Source organism: Chelonia mydas, chromosome 8 (assembly GCF_015237465.2).
Source record: "Chelonia mydas isolate rCheMyd1 chromosome 8, rCheMyd1.pri.v2, whole genome shotgun sequence".
NCBI lineage: Eukaryota > Metazoa > Chordata > Testudines > Cheloniidae > Chelonia > Chelonia mydas.
This window is the reverse complement of record NC_057854.1, coordinates 4097467-4121912: the sequence shown is the minus strand read 5'-3', so window position 1 is coordinate 4121912 and position 24446 is coordinate 4097467. Positions and strand designations below refer to the sequence as shown.

General features: G+C 44.3%; 1 protein-coding gene across 1 annotated transcript; it reads right to left on the bottom strand.

Moving 5' to 3' along the window:
- On the bottom strand, positions 1-23911 carry LOC102947518 (60S ribosomal protein L18a). The gene is made up of 3 exons (XM_037907034.2): positions 23852-23911; positions 3806-3915; positions 1-563 (listed from the first exon to the last, which is right to left on the bottom strand). Exons 1-3 carry the CDS (start codon positions 23909-23911, stop codon positions 56-58), a joined length of 678 nt encoding a protein of 225 aa, XP_037762962.1. The 3' UTR covers positions 1-55.
- Positions 23912-24446: the final 535 nt, after the last annotated feature.

The window sequence follows — 24446 nt, the reverse complement described above, 5'->3', positions numbered from 1 at the left end:
TTTTTTTCCAATAAGAATTTTATTGTAACACAGAGTAAACAGAAGGTTCTTGCATTTAGAAGAATGTATTTGATCGCTTGGTGGTGAAATGTGGTTTGTGCTGACGACGCAGAACTCTGTGTGGCAGAGAGAACTTGATTGTCGAATCATGGAATTGCTTGACTGCAGGTCTACGGCACTTGCTAGCAGCAATCTCCTCAACCTTCATGATCTGAATAGAGTGAGCATGGGCACGATGGCAGGCACCCATATCACGGCAGCACTGTGTAACAGCACCAGCAGTTGTCAAGTCCCTGGATTCCCTGTACATGTTGGGGGGTCCACTACGAGAATCATAGCGTAGCCAGATACCAAAGTTTTTCACCCAGAAAGGGGACTTTTCAAATACCTGTCTACAGTACACAATTTCTCCAGAAGACTTCTTCACCTTCTTCAGCTGAGACACAAAGTACCAGAAACGGGACTTGGCAACAACATGATTAGGAGCAAAGACAGGCATCCGATAGAGGGGTGGTGTTGGACATTTAGGAGTAGGAAGGCATTGCCCAACAACTTTGTACTCCCTCAGTCAGAAAGTTATGACTGCATTCTAATTCTGGTAGTTAATGATTGTTCCTACCCATATCAGTCCCATCCGTCAACTGACTCTTTGAAAAGTGCAACCTATGTTCTAGTAAAGATGTATAAAGCTGCAGGGATTAAATAGCACAAACAATAAATTCAGGTCCTGACAAAATTACCTCATTTAAGGCCCCTATGCAAATATTGACTGTTTCTCACTAACTTTTAAAGTACATTGGTGACAAGGGAAGCTTATTCTTTTCACTTTATGGTGTGAAATCCCAACCCCATTCAAGTTGATGGGAATTTTGCTGTTGACTTCGGAGGGGCCAGGATTTCACCTACATTTTCAAAGTGTTTTTCAGACATCTGCTACCATAGGAGCAGATTGTTGCTGGCTCTTCCATGAGTTTGCTGGGTGTAGAGAATCCAAGGGGCCTGGCCTACCTGGTATGTTGGCCGCATATGAGTCCGCTATAATTTCAGTCCCTGCACTCCAGGAAGTTCTGAGACTGCTCCCTCTCTACCCCCTCTGGATAGCAAAGCATCCCAAAGCGGGAGTGGAGAAGGCAGAGCCATGGGCAAAATTCACATCAGATGCTGGTGCATGTACCAGGCACATCATCTGAATGGTAACATTTCAAAGGAAGTCTGCTGGTGCACTCCACTGCAGCACTGAAATTGAAGTGCAATCCAGCAATGAAGGTGATAGGATAATCCTAGACCTGTAGGGCTGGAAGGGAGCCTGGAGAGGTCGTCTCGTCCTGTCTAAAGGAGCTGACCTTCAATGCTGGGGGCTCTGCTTCAGATGCCAGTTTGGGACCTTGCATAAAGGTCTGTCTCATCTTTGTGCTGTATTATCTTTAGTCACAGGGCTACATTATGCCTCTCCTACTGTACCCTTTTCCATGTAATGGCCACTTAGCCTTGACGTACCCACCTGCAGTATTAGTCAGAGACACATGAACATGGGCTGATTGTCTGGGTACCAGCCAGGAGCGGTGGAAGTACCTTAAAAGTGGGGGGGGCACAGGTGCCCGAGCCGCTGCCCCTTCCCCCCGAGCCGCCGCCCCTTCCCCCAAGGCCCTGCACCCATGCTGCCTCTTCCCTCCCCTCAAACCCCTCCCCCGCTTTCTCCTCTCCTCTCCACTCCCTCCCCCACCACGCACCCTTATGGCCAGTAAACAGTGGGAGAGTATAGCCCTCCCACTTTTAAAAGTTGGGGGGCCATGGCCCCCTGGCCACTCCTGTTCCGGAGCCCCTGGTACCAGCACTTCCAGGTGGGTGTATTTTTTTGTGTTACATTTCCAAAAGGAGGGGCACTCAGATAGGGCAGTTGCTTCTGTCTTGGAGCCCTCATGTTGATACCTGGTATTCCACATTCCTATTTCCAGCCCCTCAGTCTGGCTTTTGTACATCCATGTGCAGAACTGGATTCCCTAACTCATGCATGAAACTTAAATTGCGCTTCTCAAGGTGAAATCATCCCGGCCCTTCCATTCCACAGCAGTACTTGGAGGGCATGATGCTACAGCTTGAAAAGTAACCCCACAGTCATTTACAACATCACCCCACGGAGTACACAGTACTTTGCATGTCTTCAAAAGATGGTGGTAACTCAGCATGAGGAGCTGCCTACCCGTAGGGTGGCTAGTGGCTAGTTTAGGGTTGTGACAACGGGTAAAGAATTATTCTGATTCTTCATCTCTTATTACTTTAGCAATGGAACCTTCCACTTAGACACTGAGACTATCTGGGAGTTCATATGTTTCTTCCCTGTAGCATAAGTTTGGCTGCCAAATAAAAGTTGGTACCAATTCAAAGATTAAGTCTTCAGTAGATCACAATTCAATATTGTTATGTGTACAGTAAGACTGACTATTGGAGCATTATATTCATATTTCTCCCTAGCTTTTGTGTGTGTGTGTGCTCAAAGAACACAATGAGATGAGAGGTTTTCCCTGCAGTGCCATAAAGCTGCTTGGTTAATCCGAGACCTTTGGATATATTTTTTTTAATTCTTTGGTTTGCAAGTGACTGGCTCTCAGGAAAGCAAGGAACTGATAATGCTTATTAGACCTAGACACAGTGTGGAGGCCAGGTCAGGGAGAGATTGATGGGCAACTAAGTCACCTGGTCTGTGATCAGCTGAGGAGGCTGATCCAGGAGAACTGGACAGAAGAACAGGAAAGTTGTAAAAGGAGCTGCTCTGCTTCGGGTCTTCGGACATTTTCACCAAGTCAGAGGGCAGCAGCTGCAGAAGCCTGATGAAGCAGAGAGTACCCTACCCGCTGAACTCAGATAGGGGCATTGTTCAGGTTTGTTTTCTTAATGATCTGTATTCTCTGTGCTTTATCTCCTAAGTAAAGAGCAATGGTGTTTTAGAATCCTGTGCAAAGGCACTGGGTAAGTGTGTGTATGTTTTTGTTACACCTACCATGTGCCATTAAAGGGTTAACCTGTGGACCAACGTGGCTGGAGTTCTGGGACAGGATGGGTTTAAACTATGGGGGAAGCTGAGGGGTCAGCACTAGCTTGCAGGGTCTATGCTCCCAGGAGGTGGGTGCTAGATAGAGAATCTGTATCCTAACGGCATGCTTAGGGACCCCATGAGAAGGTCAGTCCCTGGACTCTGTTCAGACTCCGGAGGCTTAAAGCGCTTAGGATCCAGTGGTTGGTTCCCTCACAGCAGCCTGGTGAGTGCCCAAGAGGGGGCATAGACGTCTCCCAATTAACCTCAGCACTGACCTGCAATAGACATGCTGTTCTAGTTGGCCCCCTTCATGCCCCACCCTCTTCCCTGAATAGAAGCCACTTAATTATTATTTGTATCACTTTAGCGCCTAGAGGCCACAACTGAGATTGCGACTGTGTTGTGCTAGGTGCTGTACAAACACCTACCATAGTAAAGGCAGTCCTAGCCCCCGTCTACACAGACAATACAAACACAGGGTAGGAGGGAAAACAGAGGCACAGAAAGGGGAAGGGACTTGCCCAAGGTCCCAGCTCCGCCACTGCTGCGTGACTAAAATGTCCTGAGTCTGAGTCCAGTGGCCTGTCCACTGGACCATGCTGCCTTTCAGATGTGCTGTGGCTTTGGATTATGGACATACAGAGACTGGGCTGCTCAAGGCTAACCCCCAGTTCTAAGTCAGACCTGAAGAGGCTCATGCCCTAACCCAGAGGATCTTGCAAGGTTAGGATTTTAAGCTTGGAATGAGGACCAGTAGAGTTTGTGCCGTACCATCTCTCCCTCTTCTCAGAATTATTTTCCCCAGCAGTGGGTTCGCATGGTGCCACTTTCCCGCTCTCGTTACTGAACTCTGGCGTCAGAATTTTAATTCTTCCCCTCTCCTGTGAAAGACAAAGAGAAGCCACTCAGTGTGCTGCTGACCTTTTCACTTGTATTCCAGTGCGATTTGCCAGCTGAATCCTTTCTCCCCACTTGCAACCTCAATAACCTGAGGAAAAGGGTGGATGGCAAAATGAAATACCCAAGGCTGAAAAAGCTGAATTATGTGGGCCAAAGGGGCTCCCTGCAGAACTCAGAAGTCGCCAGAGGGATCACACCAGAGCTGGTGCTGAGGTGCTACCATTGAATTCCCTGTGGGCAGAAAGAGAGGAATTTGGTGCTACGTTCGTCAGTTTATTCAGAAGCTCCTAGGTTGGGCTGAAGGAATGAAATTATGATGGGTCATTCCTGCATCGGCCAAGAATAAGAAACAGTATCTGTGTATGATATTCTGGTTACAGTTTGGGTAATTATATAGGGTCTTCCTTCTGTGCGTCTCCAAGCATCTTGCCTGAATTCCTGTCCTGAAAGGGCTTCCTGACTAGACGGGTACGCTGGTGATTGCTCTAAAGCCGTGGTTTTCAAACTTTCTGAGTTACAATTTTTGGTTGTCTCTCTCCCTCTCCCCTCCCCCATTCTCACCTCTCTGCTGAGAGAAAAGGAGGACTTGTGGCACCTTAGAGACTAACCAATTTATTTGAGCATAAGCTTTCGTGAGCTACAGCTCACTTCATCGGATGCATACTGTGGAAAGTGTAGAAGATCTTTTTATACACACAAACCATGAAAAAATGGGTGTTTACCACTACAAAAGGTTTTCTCTCCCCCCACCCCACTCTCCTGCTGGTAACAGCTTATCTAAAGTGATCACTCTCCTTACAATATGTATGATAATCAAGGTGGGCCATCTCCAGCACAAATCCAGGGTTTAACAAGAACATCTGAGGTGAGTCAGGGGGCATAGGCGGCGCTCCCTCCCCAAGCCCTGCCATATGGGGCTGGCCCAAGCTCCCTTAGGGGAGCGTGGCCCACGGTTTGCAAACCTCTGCTCTAAAGTGTATGGCTGTGCTCCATTTCCCTCACTATGGCCCCTGAACAATGGGCTGGGAGGGAGGTTGGAGTTAAGACCCACTACAGCAGCTCTGTGCTACTGAAGGGTTCCTCTACACCAGAAGTTCTCACCCTTTTTCTTTCTGAGCACTCCCCCACCCCCCGCCAACATGCTATAAAAACTCCAGGGCCCACCTGTGCCCCAACAACTGGTTTCCTGCATATAAAAGCCAGGGCCGGCATTAGAGGGTAGCCAGCAGGGCCAGGGCCCCACGCTACAGAGGGCCCTGCAAAGCTAAATTGCTCAGGCTTTCGCTTCAGCCCCAGGTGGTGGGGTTTGGCTTTCTGCCCTGGGCCCCAGCATGTCTTGGCGGACCCCTGGAAACCTGCTTGTGGCTCCCCAGGAGGCCCTGGACCCCTGGTTGAGAACCACTGCTCTACACTGTGGGGAATTCCCCACCGGTCAGATCTGCCAGCTTTGTGCTGGGAGACCTGCCCAAAGCTGCCCTAGTGACTCAGAGAATCTGGCCTTTTAGTTTCATGTGCCCAGCCACCAGAGCACTCCCGAAAATCTGTATCTAGCTCTCTCCAATGTGTATTTAAAATATACACGGCAGCCGTGGAATGCCTCCAATGAAGTGAGCTGTAGCTCACGAAAGCTTATGCTCAGATAAATTGGTTAGTCTCTAAGGTGCCGCAAGTCCTCCTGTTCTTTATGCAATTATTGAAGCTCATTACAGTGAGAATGAAAATACGCATTTTTCAGAAATATGTTATTTGCAATACTAATCTTGTTTTAGAATGCATGTTGAGCAATTGAATCCCTAGTAACTCACAAGAAAACATACTGACTCACGATAGGCTGATATGTTACTGTATTTTATTATGTAGTTGACCAGCGTGACAGCAGCTTTTTCTCCTATTGAAAATAGGAACGCGTACATTTTGTTCTTACTATTTTTACCATGAGAAATAAGGAAGCTTTTCATAATGAAATCCAGCAATTCATTTGTATCCTGTTGCACATCGTAACAGCTCTTGGGTATGGAAGGGTGGGGAGATAGATGAATGGTCAGACCAAAATCTAGTGAGTATTTCACTGATTATTTACTCATTCTGAGCAACTTCATTGTTAAGAGCAGCAGTTGGACCTTAGTTCGCTATGCAAAGAGCCAAGGTATGCAACTGCACAGAGTAGCAATGCAGCAGGGATAGATTGGGACTACATGATTTCTGTGTAGACAAGCATAACATACAGTCAAGCAATATACACTGGTGGATAGCACTTTAATCACAATATTCTTTGAACCGATATAGGTGAATAATACATGAGCTGACACCACTTTATAGCCAAATAGCTACTCTACAGTCATCTACCCTCAATGCATAATAGCAAACAAACCACAAAACTTTAGACTCTGCCCTCTTGTGGAAACAAGCCAAAGTGGACGGAGTGTCGCAGAATATACAGATAGCTGTAATGCTTTTTATTTATTTTTTGTTTTTTCTAGCAGCCACAGTGCTGTAGTTGCAGGCTGAAGCCAGGCTGCTTTGACTATAATTTAGAGGTATGGAAAGAAAAGAAAAACAAAACGTTCTGAGTGGGCCGATTCCTCCCATTTGGGTCATTCCCTATTATGCAGAAGCACTTCTGAGTTTTAACAACCAGCCTTCAAAGCGGAGATTTTAGGCCCAACAACATGATGTGACTGACTTAGTCTAGTAACAGGAACACCAGACGCTGTCTTGATAAGAGTAGAAAGCTCCTGGTGGTAATTACTGTTTTTCAAAAAAGCTTAGTGTAGGAAAATAGATTGCGCCAACTGGAAAACCTGCTGTTTCTATCACAAAACCAAGTTTGTCTGGGATAGGGCAGAAAAAGGATCAAGAAGTAAGACCCAGGTGTAGACATTAAGGGCAGAAGGGTGACAGGAGAATAGATACATAGGTATCTTGTTTGTGCTGGGTTCTAACCAGCTAGACCTTGCCCGTGCCTTGCGGACTGCGTGGTTCCAACATGGGGCATGAGCGGCCTTGAGGGAATTCAAAGTGCATCTCAAATGGGAAGAAAATGCGTATTCCACACTCTCCTCCTATCATGGCTCTGTCCTGCATGAATCCTTTTTGGCACCTCTGTCCTTAATTCCCTCTGTGTCTCATGAGCCCTTTGCCTCACTGGAACACAGAGGTAGAGCAGCTGAAGTCTCTGACATTTTATCCAGAACTGGTTCTTTCCTCTGCTTTATCAACCAAATATAAAGGCAGGAAATGTCGGGGAGATAAAAAAAATAAAATCAGCTGCTCCTGCTTTTCATCTTTTGTCTTCAAAGAAAAGAAAATAATTGATCTGAGGATGTAAGTATCTGCTTCTTTGAGGTGTCCCGAGGCCACACTGGCTGTATAAGCCTTTTTACTCCCCTTTAATTACTTGTAATTATGTTGTGTAACTTGTGAAGATACATACTCAGTGTGGGCGAAATGCTGCTCTTTTGCACAAAGCCTGAATTAAAGGGCGTTGGACAGCTGTCCAGTACCCTCCGCCGCACTATCCACAACAAGGAGGCAGGGTACAGATTTCTGCACACTCAGGTTGTAGGCTTTATTACAACACCATGTGGTGTTTGTGGCCAGTGGATCTGCACGTAGACCAAGTCACCACGCCCCCACCGCAGTCCTTCTCGGTGCTGACCTACCTGGTATGTTGGCCGCATATGAGTCAGTGGAGAGGCATCTGGTTCTCAGCACAGCAGAAACATACGGATCCCACCCTTCCATAGGCATAGGGAATTGGGTGCTGTCTGCTTGAAGAAGTGAAAGACCATTAGCATTTCCACTTGTCTGCATTACCCATTTCATTCCTTAGCTTCACCCCTTCCTCTACAGCTCTCATGCTGTGGTACTTCCAGAGAAAAGGACTAATTCTAGCATCCTAAACCAGACACATTTCTGTCACTCACAGATGTCTCCTGCTGGCATGGTGTTGTCAGCATACCGGCTTCCTCTAAACTAGAGTCAGACTAATATTAATGCAGCTGGAGAGCCGTTCTGTTATATATTGGAGTCACACTGAGATGCAATAGTTGGGGAAAATCCTGAAGTCTTTAGCAGGCCTCACTTGGGCAAAACTCCCATATTGAAGTCAATGTGTTTTACACAAATAAGGGCTGCAAGATAATCCCCCCCCCTTAAAGCAGAAAGTTTTCACTTTTTTCCTAGCCGACTCTCACTAAAACGCTGTATGTCTTTGGCTAGCCAATCAAGCTAATGGATGGATTTGTTTTAAATTCCCAATTTTCCTGCAGGGCAGCAACATCTGAATGTTGTGTGATGGCTTGCTCCATTATCCCATGAAGAGAGCCCAATGAAAGGCATTGGAGAGGTGAACATGGGTCAAGGTGCATGACGGATATCACTGCTCCTGACCAACTGAGCTCCATCAGACGCCAGTGCAATGGCATTCAGACCATAGGCAGGAGGAGAAATCTGGGTACAATACCAGGCAAGGCCAAACTCTTCTGAAGAGTTCCATAGCATCTACACCCAAAACAGGCAGGATTTCAGTTGTCTCTCGATTCAAAGCCCACTGAAGTTAAAGGGGATCTGTCTGTTCATTCGCGCCGATGAACTTTGGATCAGGCCCTTGCTCAGCTCTCACTTGAAAGGTTCCCATGCAGTAAATCACAGGAAACGCAATTGATTTATCTTGGAAGGATGAAGAGCTGTGTCCGCGCTGCTTAGCTTGGAACTTGTGGATTCAGAGAGTCTGCATAGTTCGATGACCACAAAGCTGCCCCCTTCGGCACTAGGATGAATGCAACATGGGCTTTGCAGTGAGGTACAGCTGAGAGGTATGAAGAGTGCTGCAGCCTTGCCAGGACTCTGGCTCTTTTTCATTCTCTCTCGTGGGACTTTTCTGTGGTAGCTTCCCATTGAGAGATACCTGTGAAACCAGAGCACGGCTGGAAAAGAAGGAACAAGGCTCGGTGCTCATGTAACTCGGAGTCATGAAGCTGTAGGATCTGCCAAGGTGCAGCAGAAGCCCTTTCCATTCCTTTCTGCCCACTGTGTCAGCACAGCTCCACTTTGGTGTGGGGTGGGGTGCACACGTCCTGCCTCCCAACCAGCCTCCTTCGCTCAGACCTGGCGGCCTTCTTCACACCTCCCTGCTGTGCTGCAGGCGGCATGTTTCTCAGCCTCTTGTAGTTTCTGAAACAAGCTGCAATGGGGACTCCAAACATTCTGTGAAAGAGCTGGATTTCCCGGAAGGACTGCTGTCTCCATTTCCCAAAGGGGCTGGAATGAGAGAGGCCTCTGCGCTCGGACCAGGATCCTGCTCGTAACAACGAGAAAATAAAACAAAACAAAAAAAAACCTTTTAAAAATCAATGGGAGGAAACCTGAACTTTAAAAAGCAGCACTGCAATATGTATGTTTTTAGCTCTGCGTGTAGAAGGCCCAAGCAAGCTGTTTAATCCTGCAGCTGAAGCATGGAGAAGACAGACGCACAATGTTGCTTTTATTTTTCCCTTAAGCTGGATGAGTAGCACATGGTAACTCAGTCTGAATGCGTACAGCACTGCCATTCGGAATTAAGTAGCGCCTCTTAAGTCCACATGAGCTATGGGCAGGCCTTCAGAGGATGACTGGATTTTGCAGTTAATCGAGTATGCAAAAAAAGGGGGAAGCCTCCGCAGAGTCGTGGTGGAAAAAGAATGAAAAGCCAGCCTCCTTAAGTCTGTCTCTAAATCCATGAACCCACATGTGCATAACTCTCAACCATAAACAGGTAGGTATGTCTCAGCTCAGGAAACTTAGCAGTAAAGCAATAAGTGTTGAGCAGAATCAGATTTATTATGAGGAATTACACCTTTCCAGTAATCAAAAGAACCAAATTATAAAAGGCCTCTTCTACCCCCTCTCAAAAGCATGAAGGTTAAAACAGTATGAAAACCCCACCATTCTCCCCATCTGCCCAGGTAACCTGCCTCAGGTTTCTGTTTTCCCCCTGGCTTCTCAGGTTGGTATGATCTGAAAAGGGCCTGTAAGGTGAAGATGAGGAGACTTGCCATCAGGTGAGATTTACAGCATTACCCAGTGAAACCTGCACTACTTGAGCGAAATAAAAAAGCATTCTTTTTCCAGCCAGGCACACTAAATCCAGCCAGTTTCAGTAAATAAAGCAGAATGCTGATGAAAAATTGACTGTGGTAGTAATCTGGCTGTTCTGACAGTCAGCAAAGTCTACAGTGACCCTTGAAAAATTCTTCCCTTTGATATCCTTGTGTGGCACTGCACTGTGGTCACATCTGTTACACTGGATGTTCTGCACTATGTATTGAGGGTTGCTGTAAAAATGAAACAATTCTCAAATAATCACAACAAAGACAGTATTTTTCTCTTGTGGAAATTGCCATGCGAGAAAATGCACCAATGCTAACAGGCTGCTTTTCTTTTTTTAATGAAGACCTATACCCTGATCTCCCGTTAGCTCTGGAGTTTGTGACAAAATGAGCTACGAGCAAGCCTGCCAATGCACACGCGTTGTTTAAGCTACATAGTACATAACCACATTACTAATAGCTAGAGAGCCATGTCTCTCCTATCATGTACTAGAAGAGTATTAGTAATATTGTCTGAGATTTTCAAAGGTGGGATTTAGATGCCCTGTTCCCATTAAATTTAATGGAAATTACACACCCAGATTCTACCCATAATAATTTTTTTACATGCCATCCATCACACAGAGAGAATCAGTTATATGAAGGATTCTAGGTTGGAGGCTAGTTAGTTTCTGTAAGTTGTGGATTTGAAACAGACTACTGGATCCAGATCTCCTCAAACACTGGGGCAGTTTGGATCTGGATTCGATTTCAGCTATCTCTGTAACATGGGTTGGAATAGTGATGCTGGATCCAAACCTCTTTGAGCTTTGGAAGTTCTAATCCATATTCAGACTTCACGGTGCAGGCCCATCTTTAGTTTTTAACATGAGAGTTAAAGTGAAAGTCAGTCGGGGGGGGATGAAGTAGATGGGACAGCACCTGTGAAAGCAACCTCCCCATCTATGGAGAGTTGTGGGGTGGGGACAGAATGAAGGCCATGAACTAAGTTTCATGTTGCCAGGGTCCATATAGGTCACTTCTATAGTGTGCGTCTAGGTGGATTCACATCTCCAAGTTTTGAATGCACTTAATGACAAACAGCAGATATTTTTTAAGTGTAAACAAAGCTAAAGATAACATGCTTCAGCTTTAATTGTGGCTTCCATTGTCACTTTTCGAATCTACCATGCTCTTAATATTGGTTTTTTGTTTTGGTGTTTGCACTTATTGTTGAATTTGTGATTTTTTTCGTGAGAGCTGGAACTTAGGTTTTGTTTGCTAGTGTTCTTAGATCACTGTACTTAGGGTGCTAAAGTGGCTAACAAAGCCAATACTCAGTCAATTGGCGAAGCAAAATAACTGACAAAGTGTGAAGCAGAATTCACATCAGCATTAATCCAAATTTCAGCCAATCCAGAAGCATCTGAAGTTCCTTTTTTCCAAAAAGAAAAGGAACTTTGTGAAATGGGTCCCTGTCTTCAACGTATGTTTATTAAATCTTTCAGTGCCTCACTCCTCGTTCTCACAGAATCACAGAATATCAGGGTTGGAAGGGACCTCAGGAGGTCATCTAGTCCAACCCCCTGCTCAAAGCAGGACCAATCCCCAATTTTTGCCCCAGATCCCAAATGGCCCCCTCAAGGATTGAACTCACAACCCTGGGTTTAGCAGGCCAAAGCTCAAACCACTGAGCTATCCCTCCTATAAAATGGTATTTCTTCCACCCTTTGTCTTTCTTGTCTACTTAGATTGAAAGTGACATGGTAGGTTGTGAAGGGAATTCCATGCAGCAAACAAACAAAACGGGACATTTCTTCACACAGTGCACAGTCAACCTGTGGAACTCTTTGCCAGAGGATGTTGTGAAGACCAAGACTATAACAGGGTTCAAAAAAGAACTAGATAAGTTCATGGAGGATAGGTTCATCAATGGCTGTTACCCAGGATGGGCAGGGATGGTGACCCTAGCCTGTTTGCCAGAAGCTGGGAATGAGGACAGGGGATGGATCACTTGATGATTATCTGTTCTGTTCATTCCTTCTTAAGCACCTGGCATTAGCCACTGTCGGACGACAGGATACTGGGCTAGATGGACCTTTGGTCTGACCCAATATGGCCATTCTTATGCTGCTGTGCGGAGGCTCAAACTGAGAACCGTAGAAGTTGGCAGGAAGAGGGAGCTCTGAGATTTCCCCCTTTGTCTTGTTCAATAGAAGACTTGTTGCTTGTTTGTGAAAAGTTGTTTTATTCCCCAGCCATACGAAGAGAAGTGTACATTACCCAGACAGATGAACTAATGAGCTGAACTCTGTCTGGGCCCTGTGGGGAGGAAGTGAAACATGAAGTTGCTACCCTTTCTAATCACCTACAAGCATTTTAAGGTTGAAGGAGCACAGAATTGGAACACTCTACTTCGCAGAGCTAGGGCTAACCTCAGCTGGTATTTCTCCATTGTGTCACCTTGGGAGAGAAACAATAGACTTGCACTGAATTTTGATGGCAGTTTTTGGTGGAGTATAAGAGATGGCACATAAGATCAGGAGTAGATTTAAGAATAAGAGACCAGTGGGCAAATGAACTAGATGAGGAGAAGGGTGATCCAGTAGAAAGGCCCTAGGCTAATGAAAATGTGGTCCTCTCAGATAAGACCGTAAAAAAGCAAGGATATGTTTAAGATTGCATCCTCAAGGGGAGAGAGGTTAGAGTGATGCATTTGTCCTTTCTGAGGCATGGAGTCAGATTAGCTGCAGTAGTTCATCCACCATAAATGGGTGCTGTGCTCTTTTAAATATCAATGGCAGGAGAAGTGAATTGCTTGCAGCAGTTGACAATTTATGGTCTGAATTATGTGCAGTTGTTTCTTCTTCAAAATTTTATGTACACAGAATGGAAGCGTATTGCTGAGACTGCTACTACCTAGGGGTAGATTAAAATTTCGTTTTTAATACTGTTTAATAGACTGAAATGGACACTCAGTAGTAAAAAGCCTTTTAGCGGGATGGTGAAGACAGTGCTTTATTCAGAAGCAATTTGCTCAGTTTAATTACAAATCCCCTCCGCATAGCCCAAGCTGTTGCTTTCCCCCCATTTCCGGTAGTTTCCCCAACTTTAAAGTCTCAAGAATGTACCAAGTCACAAAGCCTTGACGGGGAAACACAGACTCAGTGTGTGAATTACTCAGAGGACTGATCTCACTTGAGACAGCTGCATCATCATTTAATGGCACTGCAGCTGGGGGGAAGGCCAAGGAAGAGGCAATGGTACCAATTTACTGATTATGACGTGTGTAATCAAAGCTTCCCTCCTCTGCTGTATTACTGTGCGATTGACAATGAGTGCATCATTGGAGCAGTTTATTATTGTGATCATTGTAGCAAAGGAGAAAGTGGGACACTTTGAAAATGAAGAGGGCAGAAATGTTGCATTGACCCCTAAGGGTCACATGAATGTGACCTGTTCTGAGTGTGGTAGAAAATAATTCAGGTGTGATGGGGTTAACAGCACCAAGTAGAGTCAACAGTGGTTTCATGCATGTACCATTTCAGAATGTTTCCAGCATGGGTTTGTAGCAAGGAAATCCTAGGCTGCAGTTGTTGCTCTGGGAAACATCCTTCTTTAGTGAATGAGTTAGGGTAACTCCCAAGAGATACACACCCGCTAATTATCATGGTACACGTTAGATTCTGACACACTGTGCTTACTCTATATACTCATCCTGTATTTTGGGATCTAGTGAATCCAACTGGTTCTCTGAGTTTCAGAGAATCTTGGCCAGGGACGAGGCTTTACTGTAGTTTTGTGACCACCTAGTCCCTAGTCAGGAAATCAAAGAAACAGTGTACCAAATGGGGTGGATGGTCCTCATTGACAAATCAGACATCCTGCATTCAAGCCTTTCTCGCTGGAGTAATAGGGCGAAAGATCTTGAGAGGATACCCAACCGCACATTGATTCTGGTGATCAGATGTTAATTTTATCTCGTGGACAAGCTACTGGTGTACTTTTTTTGTTTGTTTGGTTGGTTTTTGTTTTGGCTCCTTATGTTCCTTAATGCATTCTTCTTTGAGTTCTGCAGAAAGGGAAGGCAGCCACCAGTGAATCTGAAACTTGTAGGGTATAATTGTTTGAATTAAACCAAAGATGGTGTTAGGTATATAAAATATGTTAATTATATTTTAATAGGAGACTAAGAGGTGCATAGTGTTGTCGACCGGATCTGCGATGTTGTACAGACTGAAACTACCAGGACTGTAAAACTGGTAAATACAACCTTTCTCTCTGTTCTGTTAGAAATGATTCAATAAAACACCTCAGAACACTTAATCTAGAAGAGAAAACTTAAAACATAAGAGACTATAATAGTAATAGTGTTGTCCATGGATCAGTCTTTTTCTGGCGTCAGGTTTGATTGGTTCATGTACAGCTTCTGCCACACAGTCTTCTGGGAATGAACATTTTGTTTTTAAATAAATAATCTGTGGACTGAATTCAGTGGATCAGTTGGGGAGGGTTCTGTTCTCAGTTACGGCAGTGTTAGGGCCCAATGCCTGTTAGACTATTTGCAAGAATAAAGACAATGGGTCTGATCAAAGTCCATTGAAGTCAATGGAAAGGCTATGACCTTTGGATCATACGCTATTCGCTTGAATAAAGGTGTCAGTATCAAGCTCTAAATCCAGAGTCATTCACTGAGCCCAAAGGAGCAATTCTGAATTTACACTGGTGCGAGTGAAAGAAGAATTTGGCCCGTTACCTTTATTACAGCATGAAGCAGAGATTAACCATTCAGTAGCATTCCTCTCTTCCCACAGTTCTCGCTCTCTTGTTATTCACAAACATCCACTGGGTATGAAAAATAGGTTCTTTCAAATGACTCGTATAGTTAGTCTGATTTATAACAATGCTGGGCTAGTGGTTGTAAGAGAGACTGAACAAAAAAGAGAATGGTTGTAAAATGCTGCCTTTAATTTATTATCCTGGAAGGCAATCTAACGGATTCTCCATGATGTGCTGTAGCACTAATAAAGGAATGCTGCAGTATTATTATAGCAATTTTAAATCGATTCACTCAGTAAACGCTGCTACAGCACTGCAGGAGTCAAGTTATAGATATTACTTAAAAAAAAAAAAGACACTCAAAACCCAGGCCTGGGTTTTCGTCACCATGAAGATGTTAAAATGAAACTGCAGCCAGCAGAATGCACCTTAGGAAACTGGTGGTTGTGTGGAGAGAGGAGAATAACATGAAAGGCGAAGTTTCCACTCCAAGGTTATCTTTAGGCTTTGGAGCACAATACACATTCTTCCTCCTGTTTTGCTTTTCCTGTCACTGCTCAAGTGCCCTCCCGGCCGAAACATCAGATCTAAACATAATTTTGCTTTGTAGAACATGTATTGTTATGGAACAAGCCATCATTATAGCAGCCAGAAGGCAAGTCTAGACCTTGAGTAAATTAAAAGCCACTGCCTGGGGTTAATGATGAGTTCAGCCTTCACGGCCAACAGAAGTCAAAGTCTGACATATATACAGCACATCTCACCATTGAGTTAGAGGACTGTCATAAATATAAAGGGAAGGGTAAACACCTTTAAATCCTTCCTGGCCAGAGGAAAAACCCTTTCACCTGTAAAGGGTTAAGAAGCTAAGATAACTTCGCTGGCACCTGACCAAAATGACCAATGAGGAGACAAGATACTTCAAAGCTGGAGGAGGGGAAAAACAAAGGGTCTCTCTGTCTGTGTGATGCTTTTGCCGGGACCAGAGCAGGAATGCAGGTCAGAACTCCTGTAAAGAGTTAGTAAGCAATCTAGTTAGATATGCGTTAGATTCTGTTTTGTTTAAATGGCTGGTAAAATAAGTTGTGCTGAATGGAATGTATATTCCTGTTTTTGTGTCTTTTTGTAACTTAAGGTTTTGCCTAGAGGGATTCTCTATGTTTTGAATCTGATTACCCTGTAAGGTATTTACCATCCTGATTTTACAGAGGTGATTCTATTACTTTTTCTTTAATTAAAATTCTTCTTTTAAGAACCTGATTGCTTTTTCATTGTTCTTAAGATCCAAGGATTTGGGTCTATGTTCCCCTATGCAAATTGGTGAAGATTTTTATCAAGCCTTCCCCAGGAAAGGGGGTGTAGGGCTTGGGGGGATTTGGGGGCGAAAGACGTTTCCAAGTGGGCTCTTTCCCTGTTCTTTGTGTAACACTTTGGTGGTGGCAGCTTTTAACCTAAGTTGGTAAGAATAAGCTTAGGGGGTCTTTCATGCAGGTCCCCACATCTGTACCCTAGAGTTCAGAGTGGGGAAGGAACCTTGACAAGGCCCATTTCTTTTTCATACTCTGGTCCATTCTCTAGGCCACATAATTTCCAACTCTTTCAGTCACCGTCTCCCCTCACTAAAGCAAGACTGCTCCTTGATGTTCATTCCCCTGAAGAGTGTTAAAGTATTTCTGTTATTGGAGTTGAGATCTTCTTGGTGGCTAGTTTTTCAGTCTCAAACATTTCCACGTTTTATTCCTCACTTGCAGAGATGAGGGGCTTGAAGGATTTCTGCCTCCCAATGTGTGGTGATTGTCTGGGGTCCCCCGAAATGGTGACTCTGGAATAACTGAAAGATGTCACTGCTGTCCCAGCACAATGCTGGCCCCAGCTCAACACAGACATTTTCAGTGATCAAAAATAATAGTTTCAAACATTAGGGAATTATTGCAAAAAACAGTTTAAGTTGATAACAAGGCTATGCAAAATGGGGTCAATGAAATTAAAAAATCATGAAAATAAAGGTCTCATTTTGCCCAAAGGCAAAACATTGTCTTTTTTTTTTTTTAGTAAAAACCTAATTTTTTAATGTAGCTCTGATGACTATCAGCTTTCCTATTAAAATATACAAAACTGGGCAAGGTGAAGTCTAATGTTCAAGGCAAACACTCCTATACCAACACAATGATGCTAAACTGCCAGGCAGCTCTGGTATATCTTTAAGAATAGGGAGATTGTGGGCACAGAGACAGGGAGATGGAATACGAACTGCATTGTGTTGTTTGAATCAAGCCGGACACCCAGTCAGCATGTTTTGCTATCACAAGCATGTTGATAGATAACAGCTACAGTAAAACCTTCAGGCAGGTTCAGAACCCATTGCCCCATTACTCCCATGTATTCACCTTCTAGCTGACTTATCCTTTCTGATTATTCTCCATGAGGGCTCGAAGGGTGATGAAATAGATACAAATTCAGAGTCTACAGGCAGCTGGGGGGGGGTGTTTTGGTGGGGTTTGTGTTTCCCCGATTAACAGGATTTAGGGAGGAAGGCTATGACAGATACAGAGGCAGCAGTGGGAGTGACTCATGTCATGGAAGCCACAATGAAGATGACTGGATGTGGAAGCTGCGGTATGTACATGGTCCTGGAGGGGGCACCTGGTAAGAGTTTTGTCTGCATGAAATGCCATCTGATAGAGCTGATGGAGGAAAAGATCTGAGGTTTGGAGATGCAGGTGGAAAGTCTGGTTGAGTTTAGGAAGGGGTTTGAGCAGATTATGGAGCAAAGACATGAGGTATCTGAAGGGAAAAGCTCAGACTTGCAGATGGAAGCAGGACTGAGGAATTCTGAGGGGAGACTGGGTGAGGAAAGTGGTCAGTGGAAGCATGTGACTAAAAGAACCAGGCAGAGGAAAAGATGGGCTAGTGAAGGAGAAATAGAGCTCAAGAACAGGTTTGCAGAGTTGGAAAATGAAGAAGGGGCTCAGCAGGTGGTCACTGAAGGTGGAAGGGCAAGGAAGAAGAGAGAGCGGCTAGTCCTATAGGAAAAGGGGAAGAGTCAATGGAGACTACACCAAATATGAGCCCCAGGAGGATACAGGATGGGTTGAAGAGGATTACAAGGGAGAACAGGAATGGAAAGAACTTGCAGCCAGAGGGAACAGGGGATAGACTGGATAATAGCACCATCACCAGGAAAAGGCAGGTCTATGTGATCAGGGACTCTTTACTGAGAAGAATAGACAGGCCTGTAACCAGAGCTGATCCAGAGAATAGAAGGGTGTGCTGTCTTCCAGGTGCTAAGATACGGGATGTAGACCTGAGGTTGAAAAGGATCCTAAAGGGAGCAGGAAAGAATCCCCTAATTATCCTTCATGTGGGAACAAATGATATGGCTAGATTCTCGCTGGAAAGTATTAAGGGAGACTATGCTAGGCTGGGGAAGGCGCTTAAGGAAATCGAGGCTCAGGTAATCTTTAGTGGGATTCTGCCTGTTCCTAGAGAAGGGCAACAAAGGTGTGACAAGATTATGACTGTCAACAGATTGCTCAGGCAGTGGTGCTATAAGGAGGGCTTTGGGATGTATGGCCACTGGGAGGCATTCATAGACAGAGGACAGTTCTCTCGGGATGGACTTCATCTGAGTAGGGAAGGAAATAGACTTCTAGGATGGAGGCTGGCACAACTGATTAAGAGAGCTTTAAACTAGGAATCTGGGGGAGATGGTTGGGAGATGTCCAGGTAATCTCCATGCCGGATTTTAGCATTGAGGGGGAAGAAAACGAAGTAAGAAAGGATACAGCCGTGGGTAGGAGAATGTATATAAGGAGGAAGGGCAGTGTGGATACCAGTCTAATAGGTTATATTGGCTGTAGAATGACCGTGCCTAATAGGGTACAGAATGTGAGCGAGGCCAAACAGCAAAAATTAAGATGTCTGTGAGGAGCCTAGGTAACAAAATGGAGGAACTAGAGCTACTGGTGCAGGAAGTGAAACCAGATATTAAAGGGATAACAGAAACATGGTGGAATAGTAGTCATGACTGGACTACAGGTATTGAAGGGTATGTGCTGTTTAGGAAAGACCGAAATAAAGGTAAAGGTGGTGGAGTAGCATTGTATATCAATGATGAGGTAGAATGTAAAGAAATAAGAAGTGATGAAATGGACAAGACAGAGTCCGTCTGGGCAAAAATTACATTGGGGAAGAAAACTATTAGAGCCTCCCCTGGGATAGTGCTTGGGGTGTGCTATAGACTGCCGGGATCTAATTTGGATATGGATAGAGCCCTTTTTAATGTTTTTAATAAAGTAAATACTAATGGAAACTGCATGATCATGGGAGACTTTAACTTCCCAGATATAGACTGGAGGACGAGTGCTAGTAATAACAATAGGGCTCAGATTTTCCTAGATGCAATAGCTGATGGATTCCTTCATCAAGTAGTTGCTGAACTGACTAGAGGGGATGCCATTTTAGATTTGGTTTTGGTGAGTAATGAGGACCTCATAGAAGAAATGGTTGTAAGGGATAATCTTCGTTCAAGTGATCATGAGCTAATTCAGTTCAAACTGAACGGAAGGATTAACAAAAATAAATCTGCAACTAGGGTTTTTGATTTCAAAAGGGCTGACTTTCAAAAATTAAGGAAATTAGTTAGGGAAGTGGATTGGACTGAAGAACTTATGGATCTAAAGGCAGAGGAGGTCTGGGATTACTTTAAATCAAAGCTGCAGAAGCTATCGGAAGCCTGCATCCCAAGAAAGGGGAAATAATTCATAGGCAGGAGTTGTAGACCAAGCTGGATGAGCAAGCGTCTCAGAGAGGTGATTAAGAAAAAGCAGAAAGCCTACAGGGAGTGGAAGATGGGAGGGATCAGCAAGGAAAGCTACCTTATTGCGGTCAGAACATGTAGGGATAAAGTGAGACAGGCTAAAAGTCAAGTAGAGTTGGACCTTGCAAAGGGAATTAAAAGCAATAGTAAAAGGTTGTATAGCCATATAAATAAGAAGAAAACAAAGAAAGAAGAAGTGGGACCGCTAAACACTGAGGATGGAGTGGAGGTCAAGGATAATCTAGGCATGGCCCAATATCTAAACAAATACTTTGCCTCAGTCTTTAATAAGGCTAATGAGGATCTTAGGGATAATGGTAGCATGACAAATGGGAATGAAGATATGGAGGTAGATATTACCATATCTGAGGTAGAAGCGAAATACAACATGGTTTTACAGAAAGTAGATCGTGCCAAACCAACCTGATCTCCTTCTTTGAGAAAGTAACAGATTTTTTAGACAAAGGAAACGCAGTGGATCTAATTTACCTAGATTTCAGTAAGGCGTTTGATACCGTGCCACATGGGGAAGTATTAGTTAAATTGGAAAAGACGGGGATCAATATGAAAATTGAAAGGTGGATAAGGAATTGGTTACAGAGGAGACTACACGGGTCCTACTGAAAGGTGAACTGTCAGGCTGGAGGGAGGTTACCAGTGGAGTTCCTCAAGGATCAGTTTTGGGACCAATCTTATTTAATCTTTTTATTACTGACCTCGGCACAAAAAGTGGGAGTGTGCTAATAAAGTTTGCGGATGATACAAAGCTGGGAGGTATTGCCAATTTAGAGAAGGACAGGGATATCTTACAGGAGAATCTGGATGACCATGTAAACTGGAGTAATAGTAATAGGACGAAATTTAATAGTGAGAAGTGTAAGGTTATGCATTTAGGGATTAATAACAAGAATTTTAGTTATAAGCTGGGGATGCATCAACTAGAAGTAACGGAGGAGGAGAAGGACCTTGGAGTATTGGTTGATCATAGGATGACTATGAGCCACCAATGTGATATGGCCTTGAAAAAAGCTAATGCGGTCTTGGGATGCATCAGGAGAGGTATTTCCAGTAGAGATAAGGAGGTTTTAGTACCGTTATACAAGGCACTGGTGAGACCTCACCTGGAATACTGTGTGCAGTTCTGGTCTCCCATGTTTAAGAAGGATGAATTCAAACTGGAACAGGTACAGAGAAGGGCTACTAGGATGATCTGAGGAATGGAAAACTTGTCTTATGAAAGGAGACTCAAGGAGCTTGGCTTGTTTAGCCTAACCAAAAGAAGGTTGAGGGGAGATATGATTGCTCTCTATAAATATATCAGAGGGATAAATACTGGAGAGGGAGAGGAATTATTTAAGCTCAGTACCAATGTGGACACAAGAACAAATGGATATAAACTGGTCATTGGGAAGTTTAGACTTGAAATTAGACGAAGGTTTCTAACCATCAGAGGAGTGAAGTTTTGGAATAGCCTTCCAAGGGAAGCAGTGGAGGCATAAGATCTATCTGGCTTTAAGATTAAACTCCGTAAGTTTATGGAGGAGATGGTATGATGGGATAACATGATTTTGGTAATTAACTGATCTTTAAATATTCATGGTAAATAGGTCTAATGGCCTGTGATGGGATGTTAGATGGGGTGGGATCTGAGTTACCCAGGAAAGAATTTTCTGTAGTATCTGGCTAGTGAATCTTGCCCATATGCTCAGGGTTTAGCTGATCGCTATATTTGGGGTCGGGAAGGAATTTTCCTCCAGGGCAGATTGGAAGAGGCCCTGGAGGTTTTTCACCTTCCTCTGTAGCATGGGGCATGGGTCACTTGCTGGAGGATTCTCTGCTCCTTGAAGTCTTTAAACCACGATTTGAGGACTTCAATAGCTCAGACATAGGCGAGAGGTTTTTCACAGGAGTGGGTGGATGAGATTCTGTGGCCTGCGTTGTGCAGGAGGTCAGCCTAGATGATCATAATGGTCCCTTCTGACCTTAATATCTATGAATCTAAACATAAAATATGGTTGCCTTCCCTCTAGATTCCCGTGTGGTAGTTCCTTGACAGTCTCCATTCATGGAACAGGGATAGGTGGGTGACAGATGGGCTACATTTTACATAAGTAGTGGGAGAAGAAGAGGATAGTTTTGCACCAGAACAAGTAAGATCTCTGTGTTTCTCCCCAAGCAGAATGAACACTTGGTGGGTCCAGGTCCGGAGTGACCCAAGTGAGATCCAATACAGGAGATGTGAATTTTAAAATTCACCTGAGATGATTTCTGTTACGGACTAAAGGAAATGTCCATTTACGGATAGGGAGGAGCCAGGATGAAAAACTAAAGGACCAGATCCTTAGGCAGTGTAAATCAGTGTAGGTTCACTGATGTCAGTGGCACCATCCTGGTTTACACCCACGGAGGATGGCTCAAAGAATGCCGCTAGCTTTTGATTAAGGAGAGTTGGAAGGTGCACAAAAGGGAAAGGACCAGGAAGTAAAATGATGATGACATGAAAATCACCAGAACAACAAAACTGCTCGTAAGAGCTGAAGAGATTTTTTTTTTTTTTTTTACTACTTTTGAGGAGCTTTTTTTCTCCAGCCGTTCACTTTTGAGACACAAGTACACGTTGTGTGCACTCAAATATTCCTACATGGACCTGTTTCTCCTCTTATATACATCATTCACCACAACTTAAGCTGCTGTAAATAGCCATAGCTCCATGCTGAGGATTTGCCCATTATATAAAGTGCAGTGGAGTTTACCTGGTGTAAAATGGAGAGCAGAGGAGAATTAGGCTGTATGACTATCGCAGTGTGCGCCAGTCCCACTTTAGAATGGATTTTTCCATTGAAACCGGCAGACCAATATGAAAATATAGGATGCCAAACCTGAGAGGCCATTATTTTCCTTGAGTATTAATACATTTCTTGAGGAGCTGAAGGCACATGAGCCTTGCTCTGCATCGTAAGTATGTTAGTGTCCTCGTGAAACATGGCCTGTTATATCTTATAGAGGTCCTTAGCAGGAAATACTACCTCAAACAACCTTCCTCTGTTTTCAATACTTTGCTTGGATTGCTAGTTGCAATAGGCAGATGGGAAAGAGGTGGCGGTTCCGTCTGACAGAATTGCCAGCTTGACTGTATTCTGATCCCTTTCCCCTCACCAGCAGGGCCCATATTTATAGTGGTGCATAAGCCTTACTTTTCTAAAACATTTTGACAGCAAATATAAAACAATAGGTAATTGATTTATAAGCCCCTAGTCAACATGAGCATTATTCCGAATGCATAATTACATTGCAGGCAGCACATCCTTAACCTGGGATATGACACACTTGGATTAAAAAAACCCTTAAGTATGCACAACTGGGTGTCTTGTCTAAATCTGGCTGTGAAGAATTGAATGTAAAATTAGCATTCCATTAGAAATGAAGGAAATACAGGTTGTGCATGTAAAGCACGGCTATATCACTGTATAACTAGGAATGTGACATTTGTATGGCTGCATAAATCGCTGGCTTTATAGAGCAGAGATTGGTGAGAAGACCTGCTATGGGAGCAGAATGGTATAGGTTCCCCAGGGTGGGATGATGGCCTATTGACGTTGTTTTGTCATGCAGGAAATCCTGGCTTGATTTCTGTTCCCATCCTCCTCCTGGGTCAGCAGGGGCCTGGGAGTGTTGAAGACTTTCTGTATCTGTTTTCTTTACCTGGTGACTCTGTCTAAAAGCACGAAGCATGCAATCCCCCCAAAGGACAATGTTCTCCTTGATCTTCCCCCTACCCTCATTACAATTTTTCAGCAGAGTTTTGCCCGGAGCCAGCAATCTTGTACCTTGTCATTCCAAGGCCGCAGATCATGTCTGTACCTGATGTTCTGTACTTCTTCTAAACATTTGTGCCAAGGCATTAATAATAATACTTTGTGCTTATACAGATTTCTTCATCCACAGATTGCAAAGCGATTTACATGGGTGGGTAAGAATCATGATTCCCATTTTATCTATGGGGTTATTATAACCATAAAGAAGTGAAGTGACTTGCCTGGGGTCATGTAGTAAGTCAGTAGCAGTCAGGGCTAGAGAACCTAGCTTTCCAGCCCGCAGCTTTGTGTTCACTACACCACAGCTTTGACACTTGATCACCAGATACTTCTGTTGCTTCTCCAAGACACTTGCAGGGGTGAGTGGACGCTGCAGTAGCTCAGGTCCTTCTACTCAGACTGCACCCAGAGAGTTGTCAAGGGCCTTTGCCTTTACCTCTGCCTCCTGTTCAGTGGTCCGGATGCTGCTTCCATTGCAGTCATGCTCTGCTTTCATGTTGTCAAGCATTAACATGGAGGAACTGGAGGATGTGTCCATTTGAACTGGAGGAAGGTCTCCAAGATCTCAAATGGTCGCTCTGACCCCGAGGCAGACCCCTTACTGGAGAGGGATTTGCATACGAGATGCCATCTTCCTAGGAAGAAAGCATGAGGGAGCTGCAAAGGAAGTTTGTAGCCTGGTGCCAACAGTGTGTATGGGATACCTGTCCAGAATGCTCTCCTAAAAACATGGTTCAGCAGAGAGCTGGGTGTGGACAAAACACAATTGTGATGGCGGAAAAGTTGATGATATCAAACCATGATATCAGTAATTGGTTGAGCTGACTGTGCAGCTAAAGCATGGGTTAATATCATCAACTTTTCTGCCACCACAATTGTTTTTAGGCATGCATTCTGAGCAGGTATCCCATAGGCTCTTGGTACCAGCTGCCCATGCTATGGACTCATATGATTATTACCGACATTTCAACAAGAAGGAGGCACAGGCAACTTAAAGTGTCCCTCAGGTATACTGCTTGTAAAAGCTAAAT

Bases quoted from the DNA above. Each gene is read 5' to 3' on its own strand.
- LOC102947518 (XM_037907034.2), bottom strand. From the start codon at position 23,911: ATGAAAGCAGAGCATGACTGCAATGGAAGCAGCATCCGGACCACTGAA. The intron at 3,916-23,851 runs GTAAAGGCAAAG...TGTCTTTCACAG, and splicing joins CCACTGAACAGGAGGCAGAG to GAGAGGGGAAGAATTAAAAT. The intron at 564-3,805 runs GTACGGCACAAA...TTTCTGACTGAG, and splicing joins TCTGAGAAGAGGGAGAGATG to GGAGTACAAAGTTGTTGGGC.